Source organism: Mesoplodon densirostris, chromosome 8 (assembly GCF_025265405.1).
Source record: "Mesoplodon densirostris isolate mMesDen1 chromosome 8, mMesDen1 primary haplotype, whole genome shotgun sequence".
In the NCBI taxonomy this organism is placed as follows: Eukaryota; Metazoa; Chordata; class Mammalia; order Artiodactyla; family Ziphiidae; genus Mesoplodon; species Mesoplodon densirostris.
Genome location: NC_082668.1, coordinates 34,065,176 through 34,090,345, shown reverse-complemented (window position 1 = coordinate 34,090,345; position 25,170 = coordinate 34,065,176). Strand labels below are relative to the sequence as shown.

Here is a 25,170-nt window from a genome sequence, read left to right as displayed (position 1 = left end):
TAACTTATTCTTGTCTCCCATCCTGGGAGACACATTCTGTAGTATCATCTTTAATAAAACCGTGTGCTGTTCTATGAACAATTAATCTGATTAAGTGTGGATTGGATTTGAGGAATCTGGTTAATTTAATATTCTCATTACTTCCAAGATGTACAGATTACACATTTCCTTTGAATCAAAACTTCATAAAATATACCTCAATGAAAACTACTAGAAAAAAAATTAACTTGTAGATGATCCAGAAAGCTCTCTGGGAACTTGGACTACCTCATTAACAAGTATCAATTGAACATGAACCATCATTGAGCCTCATCTTTATCAATGCAGAGAGGGAAGGAGATGAAGCTGAATCTGTCCTAGTTCTGTGCTGGGACCTGCTGCCAAAAACTAGAGACCCTACTCCTACGTGTCTTCCCCAGCCAAGTTATTCTCATAAAGCTTTATAGTGATGGAGGAATCTACTGCAATTGTCCAATGTTAGTCTCAACAGAAGATCTATTAATAAAACAGTCTTCAAGAAATCACACGGTCATACACAATCTTGAAGAGAAAGTACATGATGAAATCTATATATGTATATCTCTTCCTTACCCTGAAATGCTCCACCAGCATGCTAAGAGATCTGGTGATTCCAGGACAAAATGCAGTATGCACAAACTTGCCAATGTTTCTTTACATTTACATTTCTGTCACAGGACTCCCTTGCTCCAATGATTGCAATGGCTTTTTACTGCTTGGCAAAATATTTAAGGGCCTTAGCAATCTGACTCGAATCTTCCTTTGCTCTTGTATCACCCTACTAGTCCCAATTACAAACACTTCCATCATGCAGACTGTTCTCACTCTTTAACCTTATTCCTTGACTCCAATTCCCTTTCTTCCCACATATTCAACATCTATAAAACTTTTACGTTTTACCTCAATTCCCATCTATGGAGTTGCCTTTACCAATCACGCTAATACACAGTTATCTTTCACTCCAAGAGAATTCAGAGGTATGTCTGTATCACTATCCTGAATTCAATTACACACTATTCTTGTCTCTTATTTTGTTACAAAAAGTTGTTTCTCGAACTACTGCCTTGGGAAAAGGACATAGTTTTACACATGGCAGGCACTCAAAAAATTATCATGCTATAATGGATTTCTTGCTTTAACGGGACAATACATGAACTTTGATTGTAAAATTTTGAGACCAATTTACACAGCTACACAAGAAAACCATTCATTGAGCAAATATGTATTAAGTATGGACTGTATGCTAGACATTGTTTCTAGGCTAGGAGACCAGAAATAAACAGACAAATTCCTGTCCTTAAGGAGAGCGTATTCTAGTGGTGGTAAGAAAAACAACAGATAAAATATACAGAATGTTGAATACTGTTAAGTTCTATTGTTAAGTAGACAGACTTATGAGAAAGAGGGGTATTTCATTTTAGATATGGGGGTCAGGGAAGGACTCACTAAAAAGATGACACTTGACCACATACCTAAAGAAGATTGGGAGCCTACTATGCAGATATGCCTACTGTGAAGGAGATTAACATGGCTCAAGAGGAGATGAGATTAGAGAAGTAACAGAATCAGAGAGGTGGCCATGTCCAGTAGGGAACCGTAATTAAGGCAGGAGAAGAGATCCAAAGATTGAGTTCCAACCAGAAGAGGTCAAGAGAGGAGAGGGCCTCCCTGATGGCTCAGTGGTTAAGAATCCACCTGCCAATGCAGGGGACACGGGTTTGAGCCCTGGTCTGGGAAGATCCCACATGCCGTGGAGCAACTAAGCCCGTGCACCACAACTACTGAGCCTGTGTGCCACAACTACTGAAGCCCACGCACCTAGAGCCCGTGCTCCGCAACAAGAGAAGCCACCGCAATGAGAAGCCTGCGCACCGCAACAAAGAGTAGACACCGCTCGCCACAACTAGAGAAAGCCCGGGCGCAGCAACGAAGACCCAACACAGCCATAAATAAAATAAAATAATTATTTTAAAAAATAGAAGAGAGGAGATTCCATCAGTGGCACGATAATGAGAAGGAATGACCATTAAAAAGAAATCCAGGGACGTGTGGTACCTGGAAGCCAAGCGCAGAGAGTGTCTCAAGGAGGGGGAGGATAATCAACTGTGTTAAATAATGTGACACGGACCGAGAATTGGTCCCTGGATTTATTGCTTCATGACTATGACAAGAGCAATCTGATGGAGTGGTGGGAGTGAAAACCTGACTGGGGTGAGTACGAGAGAAAGTGGAAGGAAAGGAATGGACACTGTGCCTACTGATAATTATGTCGAAATTCCCTGTGAAAGGAGCAGAGGAATGGGATGGCAGCTGCTAGAGCAAGTAGGGGTGGAGAAAGAGAGCTTTTAAATGATGGAAGCAAATCCAGCTGAGACTCTGGGAAGGAGAACTCAACTCAGCGAAATGAATCTGTCAGAGGATCTGATGAACTGAGGATACTGGGGGGTTTGAGAACAGGTCACTGTAAATACTCATTTTTGTCATTAGAAACTGTCCACAAAATAATTCAATAAACTACTATTTTTACATTAAATCTTTCATTGTAAAAAATGCAAATGAATATTTATTTTAAATGGGAATTGTCAGATAGATATCTATGATTTCATACCATTGAGTTTTAGCTGATATTTCTCAACTATCTTCAGAAGTTCAGTGCATGTCTCTTGAATGGAGTGAAAAACCTTTGAAATATAAATTTTATTAGGACAATGTAAAGAACCATAAACAAATATAAAATATTTAAAAAGCACTTCAAAAGCAAAACATTTTCTTATAAGTATTATGTCTATTTTCCTTGACTGTGATATACTTCAGTTTTGGTTTTATTTCAGGTGTAGAAAAAGCACATTTAGATTTCCCCCATGAGGGTTGGAAGAAATGGTGATAAATACATGGGAACTAATAAAAATTTATAACTGTGGAATTTATCCTCCCCTCAGCTCCAAACTATCTAAATAGCAAAAAGGTAAATCTAATATAAACTACATCAAACATTGCTTACCACAGATGAAAAGAGTATAGATAGCCTTAGAAAACACTAACTAACTCGGAGTCTGACTTCTCTCCAATATTGGTCTAAGCAAAACAGGTCAGTGAGTTTACCATAAAAATTAAATAATGTGTTACAACATCAAAAATAAATTACTTTTCGATTATTTTTGTTTAGAATTTTCCATGAATATTAATCCCTTCATTATCACTGCTGCTAATAGCTAACAAAAAAAATAAAATACCCAATAGGCTCCCATTTCAAAGCAAGCAAGTGAAAATTTGAGATCAGGACACATACACATGAAGTAACTCTTCACACATATCTATACATTTGGGTTTTCCCAGAGAAGCAAGCCAGCATGGGTTTTAGGGTGCAGCCTAAAGAAGACTCACAAAGTCCTTCCCTGAAGAGTTGCTATGAGACTTTAGTTCAAAAAGACCTTGGTACTGTGGTATAATATTAGGCCCTAATCCTTTGAATATCAAATGAACTTCCAATATCACCATTAAGCCTGAAAGATCTATCTCTGATGTAGTTTTGTTGTTATTTTGATGTTTGATCAGACCAAAGGAAGACTGATAATAGACACTAAAATCTAAGTGGAGGAGCAACCATCAAATTTCCACAAAAGTTTAAGTATGTTTGGATTACACTTGGTATACGGATTTGGCAATTTAAAAAGCTGCTTTAAATCCATATGGAAGGGGATTAGAAAAGAATACAAAAATGATAGTTCTGTTATGATGAAGTGATTATGATCTTTTTCCCATGGGTACTTGAAAGATTTACATACTATTGCTTCTCACTGTTATAATAAAAATCTTTTTCAGTTTTAGTGAGGTATAATTTGACAAACAAAACTGTAATATATTTAAAGTATACAACATGATAATTTAAGTATGCATACTTGTATGTATACTTGAAATGAAACTATTTCTCATTCTTAAAAAAATTAGTACAATTGTGGGAGAAAGTTCTTGGTTGATTCCAAATATTTGTCTAATGGACAAGAATTACACTGAATATAAAATGTCACCCACACATTACCTAATGATGTGAAACAATACAAAAAAATATACATCTGTGGGACTATATGTAGCAACAGTGAAGAGTTCCCCTGGTGCTAAAACATATTACTTATAATAAAGTCCCTTGATTTTTTTCCACATTTGTCACTGAATCCTAAGAAGAATACTTTTCAACACAAATAGTACTTTTCAACACAAAAAGCTTGTTAAATAGAAGTAATTTCTATTTCCATATTTGTTAGGGCAATTACAAAAGTTTATTTTCTGCAGAATAAAATTACTTAGTAGATTAAGACCTATTTAATCAGACCTCTATTTAAAAATATTTAAGAATATTTAAGAATCCCAACAGATTACTACATTCCAAGCATAACAGAACTCCTGCCTGGAAATGTTTATAAAAGTTACATTAGTATATATACATGGAATTAGCAAATCTGCATTTAAAAATCTAGATTTTTTTTTCATTAATGTACATGAGACCTTCCTTCTACTTAGCTTAATTACTTAAAAGCATAAGACACCTATATGTTTAAAGTTGTTTCCTGGTAATTAGTCCTTTTATTTAAAATGAAAAACAGAACCAAACATGCATATGACATACTTCAATTAACTCCACCCCTTAATAATAGAAACAAAAACTCCAACTTGTAAAATTCTCACTCACTATTTGATTTCAGTTAATGTATTGCAGTGAGGTATAGACTTCAGTTAAAATAGTACAAAATATTATGACATGATACATAATGAGTATATGGTCCCAATTAGAAACATAATTAATTCATTAACACAGCATAAAAATTACAATACTTGTGCCAGAGAAATTACTTAGTTCATGATTTATCTAATTTATGAACACCAGTTCTGCCAACCCTCAATCTGTGAGAATTATGATCTCCTATCCAGAAGATCTGATTGACAAATGGATACAATTATTCTATTATCAAATTTTGCATTTATCCCGATAAGTTCTTCAGTATGAAAGCTTGTCATAGTCCCCTTAGTCGTCCTAGATAATAACAAGTTATATGCGGTACACAGAATCCTAAAATTTACCTCAAGTTTAGCATCCAGTTCAGCATCAGATGCCACTACGTGCTCATCCTCCTTTTTCCCGGTTGCTTTGATAAAGACCTGTTTGGTTTTCCAGTATTTCTTTTGCATTCTGCTGACTACTGACTGGTTATCTTCTGGTCTGGGTTGCCCAAAAAAATCCATGGAGTGACTACAAGAAATAACTAAAATTAAATTTCTTAAAAAATATTTTCAATAATAAATATCTATTTAGCCAATATTTAATCTAATTGAAAAACTGAAAGATACTAAATAGAATATTAATGTTGACAGCTAAACATGCTAATGTTTACTTTGTATGGTCTAAATTTATGTTTTAATTATAACTTGCACAAGTAACAGGCAAAAAGATTAATGATACATTAATTAGGTGACAAAGTGATAAAACTGTTATGATTTTGCAGTAATGGCTGGAAATAATTTTATTTTGTTTGACCAATCTCTATGTGTAGACTCTTATTAGTTTCTGATTTTTGCTTTTGTAATAATACTGAAAAATGAACTTGTACACACATCTTTGCATCCTGCTGTCATTTCCTTAGGAATATTTCCTATGGATTAACTGCTATGTCAGAAGAATACACATTTAATATATACCCTCAGATATGCAAAGATTCAGATACTTTAGTATCCAATAAATTAACAAAAATAAAGATCTTAAGTATAAGGGAGATATGTTATAAAAGAAATAGAGATGAAAATTGTAACCTTTTGTAAACTTAAAAATTAATGTCTAAGTAATTGTTCTTAACATGGTTAACATGGCTACATTAAGGAAATGCAAATGTGAAAAGTGTTCATTAATGAAATGTAAAAAAAAGAAATAATAATAATAGTTTTAAAAGCTCAGACTATTCCAATAAACGGTGGGAGGTAGGAACAAAGGGAGGTACTAAAATATGTGACTCATTTCCAGGGGAATCTATAGATAATCAATGTATTCTTAATGTTGGTAAAGAAACAGAAGTTCACTTTCTTTTTATCTTGAAATTACTAATCAAATAAAAATAGGATGTCTAATTTCTAAGTTATTAGGAGCAAAACAAGAGAACGAGAAAAACTAGCAAAAGAAGACTGGAAAAACAGGAGTAAGGCAACATAACAAACTGTGTAAACTAAGATGACAGAATAAGAACAATTATATTATTTACTATAATAAAAGCAAACTTCCTCTTAAATACAAAGAATCTCAAATCATAAAAAATAAAATAGTATATACAATTATATGCTATTTGGGATCCGCTTAAAACAAAATGATAAAGAATTATGGGTTAAGATATACCAGGTAGGGACTTCCCTGGTGGCTCAGTGGTTAAGAATACGCCTGTCAATGCAGGGGACACGGGTTTGATCCCTGGACCAGGAAGATCCCACGTGCCATGGAGCAACTAAGCCCGTGCGCCACAACTACTGAAGCCCGCGCACCTAGAACCCGTGCTCCGCAACAGGAGAGGCCACTGCAATGAGAAGCCTGTGCACTGCAATGAAGAGTAGCCCCAGCTCACTGCAACTAGAGAAAGCCCGCATGCAGCAACAAAGACCCAGTGCAGCCAAAAATAAATATAAAATAAATTTATATAAAAAAAGATATACCAGGTAAATATAGTAGAAAGAAAATGAAAGCAGGGGTAGCCACATTAATCTCAGACAAAGTAGGTTTAAATAAAAAGCATTATATAGAACAAAGACAAAATGTAAAGTCCACAAATGGCCACTCTTCCAGATATTTGCTGGATATTCTCCTTTGGATATCCTCCTGGATTCCTGGACAGTATAGATTAATTATCATTTACCTGCAGTACCTCTCATGTGCTATGCTGGTAACTGGGTTGGACATAATTTGGGATAGAAAATAGTACAGGGGGGTAATAGATTTGATGTAAGCATTATACCATCTGACACAAAGTCTTGCGGGAAAACTTGCAGTTTATCTTTCCCCTCCAATTTCTGTCTGCTTTTGCTTGCTTTTGATGGTTTTCAATTAGATTTCCCCTCCAGACTGTTATCAGCATGAGGGTCAGTCCAACTGTATAACAAACTGCTGATCTCTTCTACTAAGCTGACGTAGGCTTAGGTCCAATCAGTTAAGAGAACAAACTTCTTAGGAGTATCAGAAGAGAACATCTCTTCCCTACCTCAACTCACTTGCTGATGTAGCTTGAACAGTATACTCCTGGCCTCTCTCCACTCCCTCACTAGCTCCTTCATACGCAAGGAAGAGTAACTTATCTGATTGGATTTGAGAGCAATGAACTTAGTCCTCCCTTTCCTCTCTGAAATCTATCCTGCCTGCAGAGAACACACATTCCCTGGCAAGGGGAGGATAGTGACTGGGTGAGTAAATCTGCAAAAGGTGAGATTTGTACATTTGCATTTTTTGGCGGAGGGCACTGCTTAATCTGCTTGCCACTGGGGGTAGGTTGAGTAGAAAGCCAAGTCTTACTGGCTTGACATCAGATGACAGAGCTCAAGGCTGGAGAACTACCAGAAATTTAGGAAGAATATCATGGAAGGGAGGGAGCCAAAGAGGAGATGCTCTCTGAAATCTGTACACAAAGAGCTCCCAAGACCTGTGCTGTCCACTAAACTAATCATGAGGTGAAGGAGGGGACCCTAGGGGTCCTCGCAGAAAATCAGCAGCTAGAAACTGAAGTAAAGATTTCAACTGCTACCGCTACAGTGGAGACAAAGAGTCTGGAATTTGAATTCAGTCAAGTTAACTGCCTTCTAGAGTAAAAATTATTTTTCAGAGAAGCAAAACAGAATTCAGAGTCTCTAAAATCCATCATTTAAAAAGTCAAGTATCCAACCAAAAAACACTAGACATGCAAAGAAACAGGAAAATGTGACCCATACTCCATGAAAAAAAGTCAGTAAAATAGATTCCAAAGATTTCTCAGATATTACAATTATCAGACAAGCACTTTAGACCAGCTATTATAAACATGTAAAAGACTTAAAAGTAGGATATGTGCACAATAAATGAATAGACAGAAAATATCAAAAGAAAACAAGTGAAAGTTTCAAGTTGCAAAGTTCAATAAATGCAATTAAAAACTGACTGGATACTCTTAACAATAAACTGAAGATGGGAGATACAAGAAGTGAAGCTGAAGCTGAATCAATTAAAATTACCTAATCTGAAGAACAGAGAAGAGAAAAAAAGACCCTGAAGGAGAGGAGGAATAGAAGGGGAATGAAAAATATCTGAATAAAACATCCTAAATTTTATAAATGACATTAACTTATAGGCTGATAAACACAAGGAAAACCACAAATAGGCACATCATAGACCAACTGCTTCAATTCAAAGATAAAGAGAAAATCTATCTTGAAAGCAGAGAAAAATGGTATATTACACAAACGGGAACAAAAATATAAATAAGATGGAAGCTCTCAACTAAAACAACAAAAGCCAGACTACAATGGAAGGACATATTTAAGGTGTTGAATGAAAGAAAGAAAAACTATCAACTCATAATTCTCTACTGAAACTGTCCTTTAAAACTGAAATCAAAATAAAGCCATTTTCAGATAAAGAACTGAGAAAATTCATGGCCAGGGGACTTTTAGAAATGCTAACAAATTCTAAAGGCTGAAGGGAAATTACAACAGTACTTTATCTATAGGAAAGAATGAAGATGACTGGAACTGGTAAATGTCTGGGTAAACATAAGACATTTTTCTTTCTTAATTTCTTCAAAAGTTATATATAGTTTAACATATGCAGACAACAATAAAATGATAGCTCAATCATCCCAATATTCTGTCATTTCTGTGTCATTTATACCTTCACCTATTCCCTACCACCTTACTCCATAATCATTATCATCATCGTTATTAGTTATTTTTGATAATATTTACATACATTGAAATGTACAATTTCTAGCTGTATACTTTTGACAAATAGGTATTATGGTATAGAACATTTCCAACTCCCCAGAAAGTTCTCTTGTATCCCTTTCCAGCCAATGCCTAGCCTAACATAAATAATAAATGTTGATTTTTTTTCACCTTAGTTTTTCCTTTCCTAGTTTGTTCTTTTTTATCGCTGAACAGTAATCCATTGTATGAGTGTTAACAGTATGCTTTAATTTTTCACTATTGTAAATAAATCTGCTATGAATATGCCTATACAAGTCTTTTGTGGACAAATGTCTTCACTACTCTTCAATAAAACCTAGAAATGGATTTTTCTCTATCAAAGGATTGATGTACACTTTATAAAAAATTGCTGTTTTACATTCCCATTAGCAATGTATGAGAGTTATAATTGTTCCACAACCTCAATAACACTTAATGTTGGCAGACTTTTTAGTTTTATCCATTCTAGTTGTGTAGTGGTATTTCTTTACAGCTTTAATGTGTATTTTCCTGACAACTGATAATGAACACTTTTTCACATGCCAACTGGCCTTTTGTATATCCTCCATTGTTGTGTTTGTAAGTCTTTTGCCCACTTTTAAATTGGTTTGTTTGTCTTTTTTTTTTTTAAGTATTGAGCTGTAGAGTTCTGGAATTTAGATTGGGATGGCACTGAATCTACAGATCAATCTGTGAAGGACTGGCATCTTAATAATATTGAGTCTTCCACTTCATGAACATAGTATGTATCTCCATTTATTTAGGTCTTATCCTAAATAAATCCTGTCAATGCTAAAGAATCCGGTGGGTAGAAATTCTCTGGTATCTATGACACTCTATTTTGCCTTCATTCATAAATGATAGTTTAATTGTATATAAAAGTATAGATCCACTGGGCCACCAGGGAAGTCCCCAGTCCTTTGTTTTTAAGTTCTATGTATGTGTCTGTTTTGTTGTTTCCATTATATAACATTCCTTAGTGTTCCTTAACTGTTTGAGGATAGAAGCCCTAATACCTTAGGTCGTCTACTGCAGTCAATGAGAAGTCTGGGCTCCTACTGTCCCTCCTTTTTCTCTTTGAATCTTTTAGAAAAGAGTTTTTATCTGTGATGACCTGAGGTTCTCTAAAATGTATTTAAGTAGAGTGTATTTTCATTATGGAGGTTCATGTCTTCCTTCAGTTCTAGAAAATTCTAAGCTGTAATCCCTTCAAATATTCCTTTTCAGCCATAATTTCTTCTTTTTATCTGAATCTTCTATTGGGTGTTATTCTTTGTATGTCTTAATGGCTCATTTTTAAATATGTTTGTCCTATATTTTGGATAAGTTCTTCAGTACAATCTTCCAGTTTATGAATTCTCTTCAACTCTGTTCAGTCTAGAGTTCATCATACCTATTGAGGTTTTGTTTTTTTTTTAATCCAGTGACTGTTTCTTTCTTTCTTAATTTCCAAGTTTTCTAATTGGTTCTTCTTAATATTCTCCTAATTTTTTATCCTTTTTAATGACATCATTCCATAATTTGTCTCCTTGGCACCCTAAATATATAGAATTCTTAGACTTTTTATCTGGAGTAAATTCATTTTCCAAATATTGATTTTGTTGGTTGAATTCTGTAAGCTTATTTTGAGTATAAAATCTTTACTTTTCCTTTTTCCTCTCTCTGGTTATTCCTCCTTATCTAGTGATTATAGATCACTAGATCTATAATCTAGTTGCCTCCACTTCACCTTCATATACTGATATTTTAGGGACCCTGATATAGTGGTATCTGAAATACTACTGATCTATTCAGGGTGTTGAAAGAGCATTGCGTGTGAAACACTTTTAATTTCTACCAACCTGCAGAACCTGAACTCCCAGAAGCCAGGACCTACTTCTATACTGAGAGCTCAAGACGTCTGTTTCAGTCCACTCACCTCTCTGTCTTTCTATTTTGTTTCTAGTCCATGTTTATTTTATTATCTAGCCAAGATAAACTTTCTGGGGTTTGTTTTTTTTTATGATTACTATGAATTTGGAGCAGAACTTAACATGCCATCTTATTTTTCTGGGGGGTGGTATGCGGGCCTCTCACTGTTGTGGCCTCTCCCACTGCGGAGCACAGGCTCCGGACGCACAGGCTCAGCTGCCATGGCTCACGGGCCTAGCCGCTCCGCGGCATGTGGGATCTTCCCAGACCGGGGCACGAACCCGTATCCCCTGCATCAGCAGGCGGATTCTCAACCACTGCGCCACCAGGGAAGCCCTATTTTATACTTTTTCATTTTAATTTTTAAATTGGAAATGGTGATTTGGGAGCTAACTATATGAAGATAGTTAAGCAGTGAGAAGACAGGAGAACTTCAAGAAAGAAAGCAGAAACGTGGTAAAATTTGAAGGTTTGAGGAAGGTGAATCAAATTTGTACTAGGCTCTTAGTATTGTGCTATGGATTAACCATAATAAGAATAATAGGTTAATGAGAAATATGTTCTATATATAATAGATACTTAAATCCCATAGTTGAAAGAAATTGAAAAGAAACTTAGAGGTTATCTAGTTCAACTTTCTATTTCTGTTATCTAGTTCAAAAGGGATGGAGACTTCCATAAAATGAGAGACCAATAAAAGAAATTTAAAAATCTTAATCATAACTGAGAGAATATAAAACAATTACACAGAGAAAATTTATTCGATATAGAGTTAGAGTGAAAAGCTTATACTAACTCCATCACCCAACAAGACTGCTATAAAGAGATTAAAGTGTCATTTATCCTCATTTGCCATAAAATCATTCACCAGAGCAATAGCAATACAGACTATGTCTGCTGATTAAACAGTTTTTATAAGTAAAATAGCTTTTTGTCTTTGATTGACCAAAATGAAACTGCCAACATTAGATCATTTTTGACCTACAAAATCAGCAATTTCATACGGTTCAACCTAAAAAAAGGAACTCAAACAACTCACCTCAGAAGAAAGTGCTTGTGGCTAAATGATGTGCCTAACCAAGATCACATCTCCTCTGCATTTCAGGGATCTAGGCTGATGGGCAAACACTATGGTCCTCTGGCAAATTAGTCCTTAGCTGCCTTCTTGCTACAGCAGCGGAATTAAGTAGCTCCAGCAGACTGCATGGTCTACACAGCCAAAATTATTGACTATCATGGTCTTTTACAGAAAAAGTTTACAGACCTCTGATCTAGATCATGGTTCTCAAAGCATAGTCTGAAGAGTCATAAGTCTCTTTAAGCTAATGTTTATTCTTTGTTCACATGTATGTATACACACATACGTATGTACACACACACATATATATACTATATATAATATATGTAATTTAAAAAAAATAAATTTATTTATTTTTGGCTGTGTTGGGTCTTTGTTGCTGTGCGCAGGCTTCCTCTAGTTGCAGCGAGCGGAGGCTACTCTCTGCTGTGGTGTGCGGGCTTCTCAATGCGGTGGCTTCTCTTGTTGCGGAGCACGGGCTCTAGGCACACGGGCTTCATTAGTTGTGGCACACAGGCTCAGTGGTTGCAGCACGCAGGCTCTAGAGCACAGGCTCAGTAGTTGTGGCGCACAGGCCGAGTTGCTCCACGGCATGTAAGATCTTCCCTGACCAGGGCTCGAACCCATGTCCCTTTAATTGGCAGGTGGATTCTTAACCACTGCGCCACCAGGGAAGCCCCATATATGTAATTTTTAAAGGTACTGCCTGACTAATCTTTCATCAATTGTCCATTAATTCAGGAATAGTTTTTGGCTCTGGCAAATCAATGAGTAGATTATGTTACAGGGTGATTTGTATGTCCCCTTGCACAGATGGAGACAAACTGAAGCCTACTGGAATTATTAGGAGTTACTGATATGAAAGACAAACTTTTAAGTCACAGATTGAGAATCTGCCCCTCGAACTTTCCTAAAGGATATATTTATAAAGTACCAGCTTTAATATTATACTAGAATTGCATCAGGTTATAAATATGAATCCTTTCAGATAGGTGAGCTTAACTGTTGTTTAGCCAAATGTGGGTTTGGTTACTGAGAGACTAGAACAGGACTAGGGCAGTTGAAATTTACAAATACTCTGAGACAATAGAAGTAGGCAGAACTATAATTAGCTGAAATTTCCAAAAAGTCCCAATAAGGAAGTCAGTTTCATACACATATTAAATGCCAGCTTTGTTCTGGGTGCTACACTTGACACTGCAATCATAACACCAATAAGACACTGAATGAGAAAATTAAATGCAGACCTGTCTTTAGCTAAAACAGAAAGAATATGGCAATTACTTACAGCCATTCAATCATACACCCCAAAATCCCATACTAAGAAAGTAAGTTGCCCACAGAGAGGATACAATGTCCACCTAATATTCTTATAACATGACTAGAGCTTAATTGTTTTTCAAAAATAATTCAAAATTATGTAAAAGGTAAAGTCTTAGAGGCGGCTTAAGATATTTAAAAGTTCCTGATAATCTTGGTATTACTACTGACTAAAATAGTAATCATTATACTTGTAGAACTCTTGACAATTTTTTAAACATTTTCATACATTTTATCTCCTTTAATCTTCCTGACAACCCTGACAACTAGAAATGGCAGATTTTATTATTCCAGTTTTGTAAAGGAGATCACCGAGGCATTGTGAAATTAAGGGAACTTTCTCAAGGATACACATACATTAAGAACATATTGATACTTAACACACATTCAAGACTTTGACTCCAGAAGCAGTGTTCTTTTGCATTTTGAGGGTGAGGAAAGTATGATTAAAGTTATCTTCTGTCTTACAGTGAGTTAACTGAAACATACAATATTAGTTTCCTAATTTTCAGGTAACCTGCTTCCAAAAACCTATAGGTTTCCAAGAACTAGTTAGGTACATAAAAAAGAATGTTGCTTATACGAATGAAAACAGAAAAAGGTCATTAACAAAACAGAAAGTCGATACTGCAAACTGTATTTGAATTTCTAGTTACAATAAAATTTATTTTTTATAAGTAGTCTATACTTTATTAATCAGCAGAATTTTAGTCTATAGAGAAGAGGTTACATAAAAAACAAATTAGATGTTAGTTTTTTCAAAACATGATATGCTTCAGGATTGTTATTTACTTTTTAGACGGACGTATTATGAATTTACTATAGAGATATAATTAATTTACTTACACCACTTTAGTCATATCATTTCATAATGAAGATATGAGTAACATTTAAAATAGATTATTAAATTGAGTTATTTGTAGTGAGGTGGATGGACCTAGAGTCTGTCATACATAGTGAAGAAAGTCAGAAAGAGAAAAACAAATACTGTATGCTAACACATATATATGGAATCTAAAATAAAAAAAAAAAGGTTCTGAAGAACCTTGGGGCAGGACAGGATAAAGATGCAGACGTAGAGAATGGACTTGAGGACATGTGGAGGGGAAGGGTAAGCTGGGATGAAGTGGGAGAGTGGGATGGACATATATACACTACCAAATGTAAAATCGATAGCTAATGGAAAGCAGCCACATAGCACAGGGAGATCAGCTCTATGCGCTGTGTCCACCTAGAGGGGTGGGATAGGGAGGGTGGGAGGGAGACGCAAGAGGGAGGAGCTATGGGGATATATGTATACATATAGCTGATTCACTTTGTTATAAAGCAGCAACTAACACACGATTGTAAAGCACTTATACTCCAACAAAGATGTTAAAAATTTTTTTTAATTAAAAAAATAGATTATTAGATAATTAAAAGCTTTTCCACAGCAAAGGAAACCATCAACAAAACAAAAAGATAACCTGTGGAATGAGAGAAAATATTTGCAAATGATGCGACCAACAAGGGGTTAACATCCAAAATATACAAACGGCTCATACAACTCAATATCAAAAAAACCAAACAATCCAATCAAAACATGGCAGAATACCTGAATAGACATTTCTCCAAAGAAGACATACAGATGGGTAACAGGCACATGAAACGATGCTCAACATTGCTAATTATTACATAAATTGAAATCAAAACCACAAAGAGGTGTCACCTCACACCAGTCAGAACGGTTACCATCAAAAAACTACAAATAAATTTTGGAGAGGATGTGGAGAAAAGGGAACCCTTGTACACCTTTGGTGGGAATGCAAATCAGTGCAGTCATTACAGAAAACAGTATGGAGGTTCCTTAGAAAGCTAAAAACTGAACTACCATATGATCCAGCAATTCCACTCTTGGGTATATAACCGGAAAAAACAAAAACACTAATTCAAAAAACTACATGCACCCCAATGTTCACAGCAGCACTGTTTACAATAGCCAAGACATGGATGTAACCCAAGTGCTCATCAACAGATGACTGACTTAAGAAGATGTGATACACACACACACACACACACACATATACACAATGGAATATTACTCAGCCATAAAGAAAAATGAAATACTGCCATTTACTGCCATTTGCAACAACGTGGATAGACCTAGAGAATATTATGCTTAATGAAATAAGTCAGACAAAGACAAATACTATACAATATCATTCATATGTGGAATCTAAAAAAAAATACAAATGATAGTATATACAAAACAGAAATAGACTTACAAACATAGAAAACAAACTTCTGGTTACCAAAGGGGAGAGGGATGGGGGAGAGGGACAAATTAGGGGTATGGGATTCATGGATACAAACTACTATATAGAAAATAGATAAGCAACAAGGATTTACTGTATAGCACAAGGAAGTAAACCTATTATCATGTAATAACCTATAATGGAATATAAGCTACAAAAATACTGAATCACTATGCTGAAACTAACCTGAAGTTAACACAATATTGTAAACCAACTATACTTAAATAAATAAATCAAGCAGAAGCTAACACACCATTGCAAAGCAATTATAATCCAATAAAGATGTTTTAAAAAAAAGAAAATAAGACTTGAAAAATGTTGATGAAAATCAACAAGACCATTCAAAATATAAACAATATATTAGAGAAAGAAAGTGAACTAGAGAAGAAAATATTTTATCTTTTTGAAAGAATGGCTGAAAAAGTATATTTCAAAAGTTTTTGATAGTTTAAAGTATCACACTAAGTTCTTCTGTTAAAACGATATTAGGACTTCCCTGGTGGCGCAGTGGTTAAGAATCCGCCTGCCAATGCAGGGGACATGGGTTCGAGCCCTGGTCCGGGAAGATCCCACATGCCTCGGTGCAACTAAGCCCGTGTGCCACAACTACCGAGTCTGCGTACTGCAACTACTGAAGCCCGTGCGCCTAGAGCCCATGCTCCACAACAAAAGAAGCCACCACAATGAAAGCCCTCGCACCTCAGCGAAGAGTAGCCCCCACTTGCTGCAACTAGAGAAAGCCCACGCAGCAACAAAGACCCAACACAGCCAAAAATAAATTAATTAAAAAAAATTTAAAAATAAAATTTTAATGATATTAAAGCTAACTGCTTATAAAACTTGAGTATTATATTTCCAACTTTATTGCAAATTTCAGGCCAACACCTCTCCCAATCCTCTGCTATGCTCAATGATCCCAAGTGCAGAGGCTCTCATAATATGAAGCTCAAATGGGATAACACATACAAAATTGCTTTTAAAAATATAAAGTTGTATATAAGTATAATACATTATTACATACAGCCTCTCAATAAACAAGAATGCATAGGATGTGAAACTTTAAAACCCTAAACTTTTTTTATTTGACTGACATAATTTTAAAACTCAACACTGAGAAAAACTTGAAAGAACTTGCCCTTTCAGGTATTAAAATATATTACAAGGGTGCCCTGTCAAAAATGCAGATTGACTACATGCACTTATCTGTGTTCCCTTCCCAAACCCACTAAAATAACAGTAAAGGTATAAAACAAAAAAGTTATCTATTAACTCATAAGCATAGAGAAAATAAGCATAGTGACTAGAGCATATGAGAGATTTCAATAAATTTTTAGAAGGCAGAGAAAGTAGTATCCTAAGCAACTAACAGAGGAATGCTAATGAGGAATGAGTCAATTACCCTGCAGAATATCTGAAAGACTCACCATTTAGAAGTGGAAGGAAGATTCATTGAAGCCTGTATACAGCAGGCTGGACCCTGAGGCACCTCCCCGCCCCCTTAATTTATGTCACTCAATGGAAGTTGAAGAAATTAAACATGGAAAGCTCTGGTCTTTGGCAAGCTAACACAGCAGAGGGCTTGGCCTGAAAAAAAAATGATTAAGTGAAAGTTTACATGCCGAATCACTGAATTTCAAGCTCTTTTCCCCTTCCTTGCTCACCAGTAGCAAAGCACTACACACACCTCTCCACTCCTCAGAGAAGACTGGAACATTCTTTCCTCTGAAAAAAAATTAAAAGCTCCAGAGAAAAGGAGTACTTCATTTGGACATTCTAAAAGGATAGATCTTTGCCTTTTCACCCGAGGGAGAAACTCACCAGCTGACAAGCTCACTCCCACATACTAAGCTTCCAATTAGCTTTGTTATAATCTTAAATATAGAGAGCCAAAGATAGCCAGATATCTGAGGAAACTCTCCATCAAGAAAGACCTCTGACCTAAACCAACAACAACAAAAAAGAAAATATATGAAAGGAAACAAAGACAATATGGGGCTTGCAGAGGGGAACAAAACAAAAAATAACTCTCTAACTAATATCCCTCAAATACTGTCTTATAAAATATTATCTTATCAGAGAGATAAGTAAAGCTACTGCTTCCATGAACAGACTATCACTTAGAAAGGAATAATAAAGGAATAAAAAAGAATCATTGGGAAAAAAATAGAATAGTGGAAAATTTTAAAACATTAATAAAAGGGTTGAAAACTATAAGAAATATCTCAGAAAGTAGAACCATAAAAAAGTTAAGAAAATTAGGGACTTCCCTGGTGGGGCAGTGGTTAAGAATCCGCCTGCCAACGCAGGGGACACGGGTTTCATCCCTGGTCCGGGAAGATCCCACATGCTGCGGAGCAACTAAGCCTGGGCGCCACATCTACTGAGCCTGCACTCTAAAGCCTGCGAGCCACAACCACTGAAGCCCACGCACCACAACTACTGAAGCCTGCGCGCCTAGAGCCTGTGCTCCGCAACAACAGAAGCCACCGAAATGAGAAGCCCGCACACCACGATGAAGAGTAGCCCCTGCTCACCACAACTAGAGAAAGCCCCTGCGCAGCAAACGAAGATCCAATGCAGCCAAAAATAAATAAATACATTAAAAAAAAGTTAAGGAAATTAAAGACAGTCCTGGAAGTCTAATATTTGTCTAAAGAGTATTGTAAAGATTGACTAAGGGAAGAAATAATTGAAGAAAACTTCCTGTAACTGAAGGACACACATAGCCATACAAAAAGAGATTTGCTCCAAAATGCATCACTGTAAACTTTCAGAAAAGCAGGGATAAAAAGATCCTGAAAGTTCTAAGAGAGAAAAATTAGATCACATACAAAGCACCGGGAGTCAGAACAAGAGCAGATTTCTCAAAAGCAGTAATGCATGATGAGAAGAACTAAATCAAACCTGGAAAAGCAATGAAGGGAAGGCCTAAGATGACAGCTACACAGAACAAGCAGCTCAAATTCAAGCAGGAAGATTAATGACTCTAGAAAGCAGATCATTAGGAAACATAACTGATATGTTTGAGCATATTACTCATAGCCATATGGCAGAAATGTTAGAGCAACTGGGGAAAAAAATCAATGGTTATTTAGAAAATTAGGTTTAAAAAAGCCAGTATTAATTCCAATAAAAATGAAGGGAAATGATATTCAAAAAAGGAGGCATGGTTATAGGGCACTAAACCAACTAAGTTGGGTTTTTTCTTCCAGTTTTATATATATATATAAATATATATGTGACATATATATGTGACACACAGCACTGAATAAGTTTAAGGTGTACAGCATGATTTTACTTACATATATCGTGAAATAACTACCACAAGTTTAGCGAACATCCATCATCTCATATAGAGACAAATTAAAGAAACAGAAAAAGACTTCTTTCCTGGTAATGAGAACTCTTTAGGATTTACTCTTTTAACAGCTTTCAGACAGCATACAGCAGTGTTCATTTTATTTATCATGTTGTACACTACATTACTAGTACTTATTAATCTTATAACTGGAAGTTTGTACCTTTTGACTGCCTTCATCCATCTTCTCTCTCCCCACCCTCCACCTCTGGTAACCACAAACCTGATCTCTTTTTCTATGAGTTTGTTTCCTTTTGAAGTATAATTGACCTACAACACTATGTTACACACATTGTGATTTGCTATTTCTATACATTTCAAAATGATTACCATGATAAATCTAGTTACCTTCTGTCACCATACAAAGACATTACATAATTATTGACTATATTCCCCACACTGTACATTTCATACCTGTGACATTTATTTTGCAACTGGAAATGTGTACCTCTTAATCTTCCTCACCTCCTTCATCTCTCCTCCGCCCAAACCCCTCCCCTCTTGCAATCACCTACTTCTTCTCTGTATCTATGACTCTGTTTCTGTTTTGTTATGTTTGCAAATGGCAAGATTTCATTCTTTTTTATGGCGGAGTAATATTCCATTGTGTGTGTGTGTGTGTGTATACCATCTTGTTTATCCGTTCATCTATTGAAGGGCACTAAGGCTGCTTCCTGATCATGGCTATTGCAAATAATGCTGCAATGAACATAGGGGTGCATATACCTTTTGAATTAGTGTTTTTGTTTTCTTCAGATAAATACCTAGGAGTGGAACTGCTGGATCACATGGTAATTCTATTTTTAATTTTTTGAGGAATTACCTAAGTCCCTAATACTGTTTTCCATAGTGGCTGCACCAATTTACATTCCCACCAACAGTGTACAAGGGTTCCCTTTTCTCCACATCCTCACCAACACTTGTTATTTTGAGGTGATATCTCATTGTGGCTTTGATTTGCATTTCCCCTATAATTAGTGATGTTGAACATCTTTTCATGTGCCTATAAAGCTGAAATCATTTTCTCTAAGATCAGGAACAAGACAAGGATGCCCACTCTTGTCACTTTTATCCAACATAGTATTGGAAGTCCTGGCCACAGTAATCAGAGAAGAAAGATAAATAAAAGGAATCCAAATCATTCCTGGGAAGGAAGATGAAAAACTGTCACTGTTTACAGGTAACATGATACGATATATAGAAAATCCTAAATATACCATGACAAAACTATTAGAACTCATTAATGAATTTGGTAAAGTTGCAGGATACAAAATTAATATGCAGAAATCTGTTGCATTTCTATACACTAACAAAGAACTATCTGAAAGAGAAATTAAGAAAATGATCCCATTTAGGGACTTCCCTGGTGGTCCAGTGGTAAAGAATCCACCTTCCAATGCAGGGGACGTGGGTTCGATCTCTGGTCAGGGAACCAAGATCCCACATGCTGTGGGGCAACTAAGCCCACATGCCAAAAGTACTGAGCTAGCACGCCTCAGTGAGAGAGCCTGTGTGCCACAAACTACAGAGCCCATGTGCTCTGGAGCCTGTGTACCCCAATTAGTGAGAGGAAAAAAACCCGCATGCCACAACTAGAGAGAAGCCTGCGCACTGCAACGAAAGATCCTGTACACCTCAATGAAGATCCTGTCTGCCGCAACTAAGACCCAATGCAGCCAAAAAAAAAGAAAGAAAGAAAATGATCCCATTTACAATCACATCAAAAAGAATAAAATACGTAGAAATGAATCTGACTAAGGAAGTAAAAATCTGGTACTCAGAAAACTGTAAGATGCTGATGAAAGTAACCAAAGACTTCCCAAACAGATGGAAAGATAAACCGTGCTCATGGATTAGAAGAATTAATATTATTAAAAAGACCATACTACTCAAGGAAATCCACAGATTCAATGCAATCTTAACAAAATACCAATGGCATTTTTCACAGAACTAGAATAATTCTAAAATTTGTATGTAAACGCAAAAGACCCTGAATAGCCAAAACAATCTTGAGAAAGAAGAACAAAGTTGGAGGTATCATGCGCCTTAATTTCAAACTATACTACAAAGCTACAGTCATCAAAGCAGTATGGTATTGGCACTAAAACAGACACATAGATCAACGGAACAGAACACAGAGCCCAGAAATGAACCCACACTTACATGGGCAATTAATCTGACAAAGGAGGCAGAATATAGATTGGGGAAAAGAGAGCCTCATCAATAAATAGTGCTAGGAAAACTGGACAGTTATGTGCAAAAGAATCAAACTGGACTACTTTCTCAATGATACACAAAAATAAATTTAAAGAGTTAAATATAAGACCTGAAACCATAAAACTTCAGAAGAAAATATAGGCAGTATGCTCTTTGACATCAGTCTCAGTAATATTTTTTTGACTAAGTTTTAAAAATACTTGTTAGTTCACAGTAACATAAACACTTACTTGATTTAATAAAAATTGTAATGTAGGGTTAGGTTGTGGTGGTGAAGGAGAGCTAAGTCCTAGTAGATAATGCTTTAAATTAATAAATCAAAACGTAGCATATAAACATGTGATTTAGAAAATACCAGAGAAAACAAAAGGGTTGAAGGTACATGACACTGGAGATTGGAACTGGAGCAGGATTGAAAGAACTGCTTTTAAACATTATAATCCTTTAATATTTGACTTTTAAAGGTCATGGACATGTACAACTTTAACAAAATGACAATTATCTTGAAAAAATAAGCCTGAATGTGAATCTTACTAATTAAAACAGAATGGTACTGGCACCAGAACCATAGAGCAGTGGAACAAATGAAAAGAAATCCACAAAGAGATAAGAAAATATAAAAGAATGCAGTGGTATGATCAATATACTAATTTCCTATGGCTGCTGTAACAAATTACCACAAACTTGGTGGCTTAAAAGGCTAGAAGTTTATTATCTCACAGTTCTGGAGGCCAGAAGTCTGAAATCAAGGTATTAGCAGGGCTGTACTTTCTGGGAGACTCTAGGGAAGAATACTTTCTTCCCTCTTCTACCTTCTAATGGCTGCTGGCAGTCCTTGGCTAATAGCAACATAACTCCAATCTCTGTCTCTGTCTTCACATCACCTTCTCCTCTGTGTATGTGTCTAATCTCCCTCTGTCTCTCTCCCTCTGTTTTAAGAAACAGTAAGGACGTTTCTTAAAAAGCTAAAAATAGAACTACCATATGACCCAGCAATTTCACTCCTGGGTATATATCAGAAAAAAAGAAAAACACTATCTGAAAAGAGACATGCACCCTCCAACATTCATAGCATCATTGTTTATAACTGACAAGATATGGAAGCAACCTAAGTGTCTATCAACAGATGAATGGATAAAGAAAATGTGGTGTACATAAACACAATACTACTCAGCCATAAAAGAGAATGAAATTTGTCATTTGCAACAACATGGATGGACTTGGAGGTTATTATGCTAAGTGAAATAAGTCAGACAGAGAAAGACAAATACTGTACGATATCACTTATAAGTAGAATCTAAAATAAAAGAAACTAGTGAATATAACAAAAAGGAAACAGATTCAGATATAGAAAACAAACTAGTGGTTACCAGTGGAGAGAGGGAAGGGGAAAGGGCAAAAATAAGGGTAGGAGATTAAGAGGTATTTATTTATAAAATAAAATAATATTTATTTATAAATAAGTACAAGGATATATTGTACAACACAGGAAATACAGCCAATGTCTTACAGTAACTGTAAGTAGAGTATAACCTTTAAAAATTGTTGTACACCTGTAACTTATATAATATTCTACATCAACTACATCTCAATAATAAATAAATAAATAAATAAATAAATAAATAAATAAATAAAACCCTCTGTTCATTAAATCAGGTCCCCCATGGGGAAAAAATTGCCACATCTCATAGCACTGATGCCAATGAGTAAATGTCAGATACAGTGAAGTTTGAATCAGATTCAAAGAGGATGACCAAATTTGACATGCATCTCCTCTAGTCTGAAGCAGATTCGGTTCTAGCAAATAGACTAGGTCCTGAAGAGCACTTCCAATAATTAATCACTAACTTGAAAACATGAATTCTTAAAGGCATAGCAGCCAGACTTAAGGAAGAGGTAGGCAGTTTACTTGGTGCCTATCTCCCTATATTATCACTAGCAAAGAAGACTACTGAAGAAGAGATCATTATGTTTAAGGTGGGGAATGCTTTGTTTTAAGCTCTTCTGGTTTCTATGAGGAGAAATTTTCTATAAATATTCCCAGCTTCTTGCCCTTTCTCCCCTACAGCAAGAAGCCTGATGGGTGAATTAACCATTGGTCTACATTTCTTGACTGGGTAGAGCTAATTTATCAAGTCATAAAATTAGTGAATTTAGTCCTTTTTAACCTTTTACTCAACACTTGTGACCTAATCAGTGTGAGGCAAAAGTCTTAGGTAAGTGTGTCTAGTATGAAGGCCCAAACTTTCCCTTGAGTGGGTTCTTCCAGGTCTGGACTAGGGGACAAAAATATTAAAAGACCATTGACATGATACACATCCTCTAACAGTTCTCTCAATAATAAAGCTGATATTTTATTTCCATCTGCCTAGGTCTTTGACTACGTTTGAATTGGTTTCAATCTCAAGAGGGAACAAAAAGGTGAGAGGTATTATGTATTGGGCTCCCTAAAACCTACAATGGCCAGGATATTTTTAATTTTCCCTGCCAAGGGGCAAGGCATGGCTGTAGAGAAACAGAAAGAACAAGCTGGTAGTTAACCTTTTATAGCAGACAAAAGTACCCTAGAAAAATCAGAGATATATCAGCATTGACCTGCCTCTGGAACCAGTGATTAACATATGCTGTGGGAAACTGCTTCAAGAGAGCATATGAAAACTGTCACCAAGAAGCCAGTTAAAGAAGAGATCACGATAATGTACCCAGTCACCTACCTATTCAGCCTCTAAGGCAGTTATTCCAAGGGCTAGTTATTCCATGGTACAGGGTTATATAAAACTACTTATACTACTCTTGGGCAAAAAGTAGGTCAAAATAGGGCTTCCCTGGTGGCGCTGTGGTTGAGAGTCCGCCTGCCGATGCAGGGGACACAGGTTCGTGCCCCAGTCTGGGAGGATCCCACATGCTGCGGAGCAGCTAGACCCGTGAGCCATGGCCATTGAGCCTGCGCGTCCAGAGCCTGTGCTCCGCAACAGGAGAGGCCACAACAGTGAGAGGCCCACATACCTCAAAAAAAAAAAAAAAAAAAAAAAAAGTAGGCCAAAATAGAACTGCCCCTTTCAACAATAAATAACATGAAAAATAAATAACATGAAAAAGTAGCACTATAAGAAAAGGAGGGACCATAACGTGAGAAGGAGAAAAATATATATAAATTTGAAAAATTGCTTCATAAAACAGGTTTAAAGAAAAATTGCTCTGCCTGTAGATAAATGGAATAATATTCCATAAAAGAGATTTTTAAAAAAGAGCTGAAGGAAGCAAAAGATATAAAGAAAAAGAAGAGGAAAAAAATACCACAGAACTTGAAACTGCATTAGAAACAATTCCAAGTAGAATAGATACTTCAGAAAACTAAGTGAATAACACTGATGACAAGCCTGGGAAAATCATTCAGAATGAAGATTACAAGATAAAGGTGGTTAGATTCAAACAAAGTGGTCAGACGGAACAAAATGATGTATAGATTTGGAAGATAAACAGTTGAGATCTAACATAAGAAATATTCTTAGAGACAGACAGACATATGGAACAGCCAAAATATTCAAGAATATAAAGCTGAAAATTGAAAGAGTTCACCGTGTTCCAAGAAAAATTAATAGAGAATAATCAAGAGTAAGACATGCTGTGGAATGTTGCTGAATTTTAAGGGTAAAGAAAGAATGCTACTAGCATCTAGACAGAAAAAAAGAGGGCCACCTACAAATTAAATAGTTTATCCTGGCCTCAGGCATCTCCTCAGCCACATTAGAGAATGGATAAAAGTGAGACTGTACAGTACTAAGGGAAAAAGAATATAACATGGAATTTTCTACATAGCTGAAATACAATTTTAATGGATATATAACATTCCATGTGTATGGATGTACAATAATCTACTTGACTGGTCTATTATTGATGGATATTTAGATTGCTTCCAGAATTTTATTATTTCAAACCATGCTAAAATTAGTAAATACATATATTATTTAAAATACATTCAAGTATACCTATAAAATAAATTCCTGGAAGTATAA

The 25,170-nt window shown here is 35.8% G+C and overlaps 1 protein-coding gene across 2 annotated transcripts in view; it reads right to left on the bottom strand.

Moving 5' to 3' along the window:
* Positions 1-25,170, bottom strand: part of ICA1L (islet cell autoantigen 1 like) — a 73,109-nt gene that overhangs the window by 40,513 nt on the left and 7,426 nt on the right. For both annotated transcript variants that reach the window (XM_060107061.1, XM_060107062.1), the window contains exons 2-3: positions 5,095-5,263; positions 2,627-2,699 (exon numbers count right to left, since the gene is read on the bottom strand). In XM_060107061.1, coding sequence (XP_059963044.1) covers positions 2,627-2,699; positions 5,095-5,263 — 242 coding nt within the window. The remainder of the gene's footprint in view (positions 1-2,626; positions 2,700-5,094; positions 5,264-25,170) is intronic.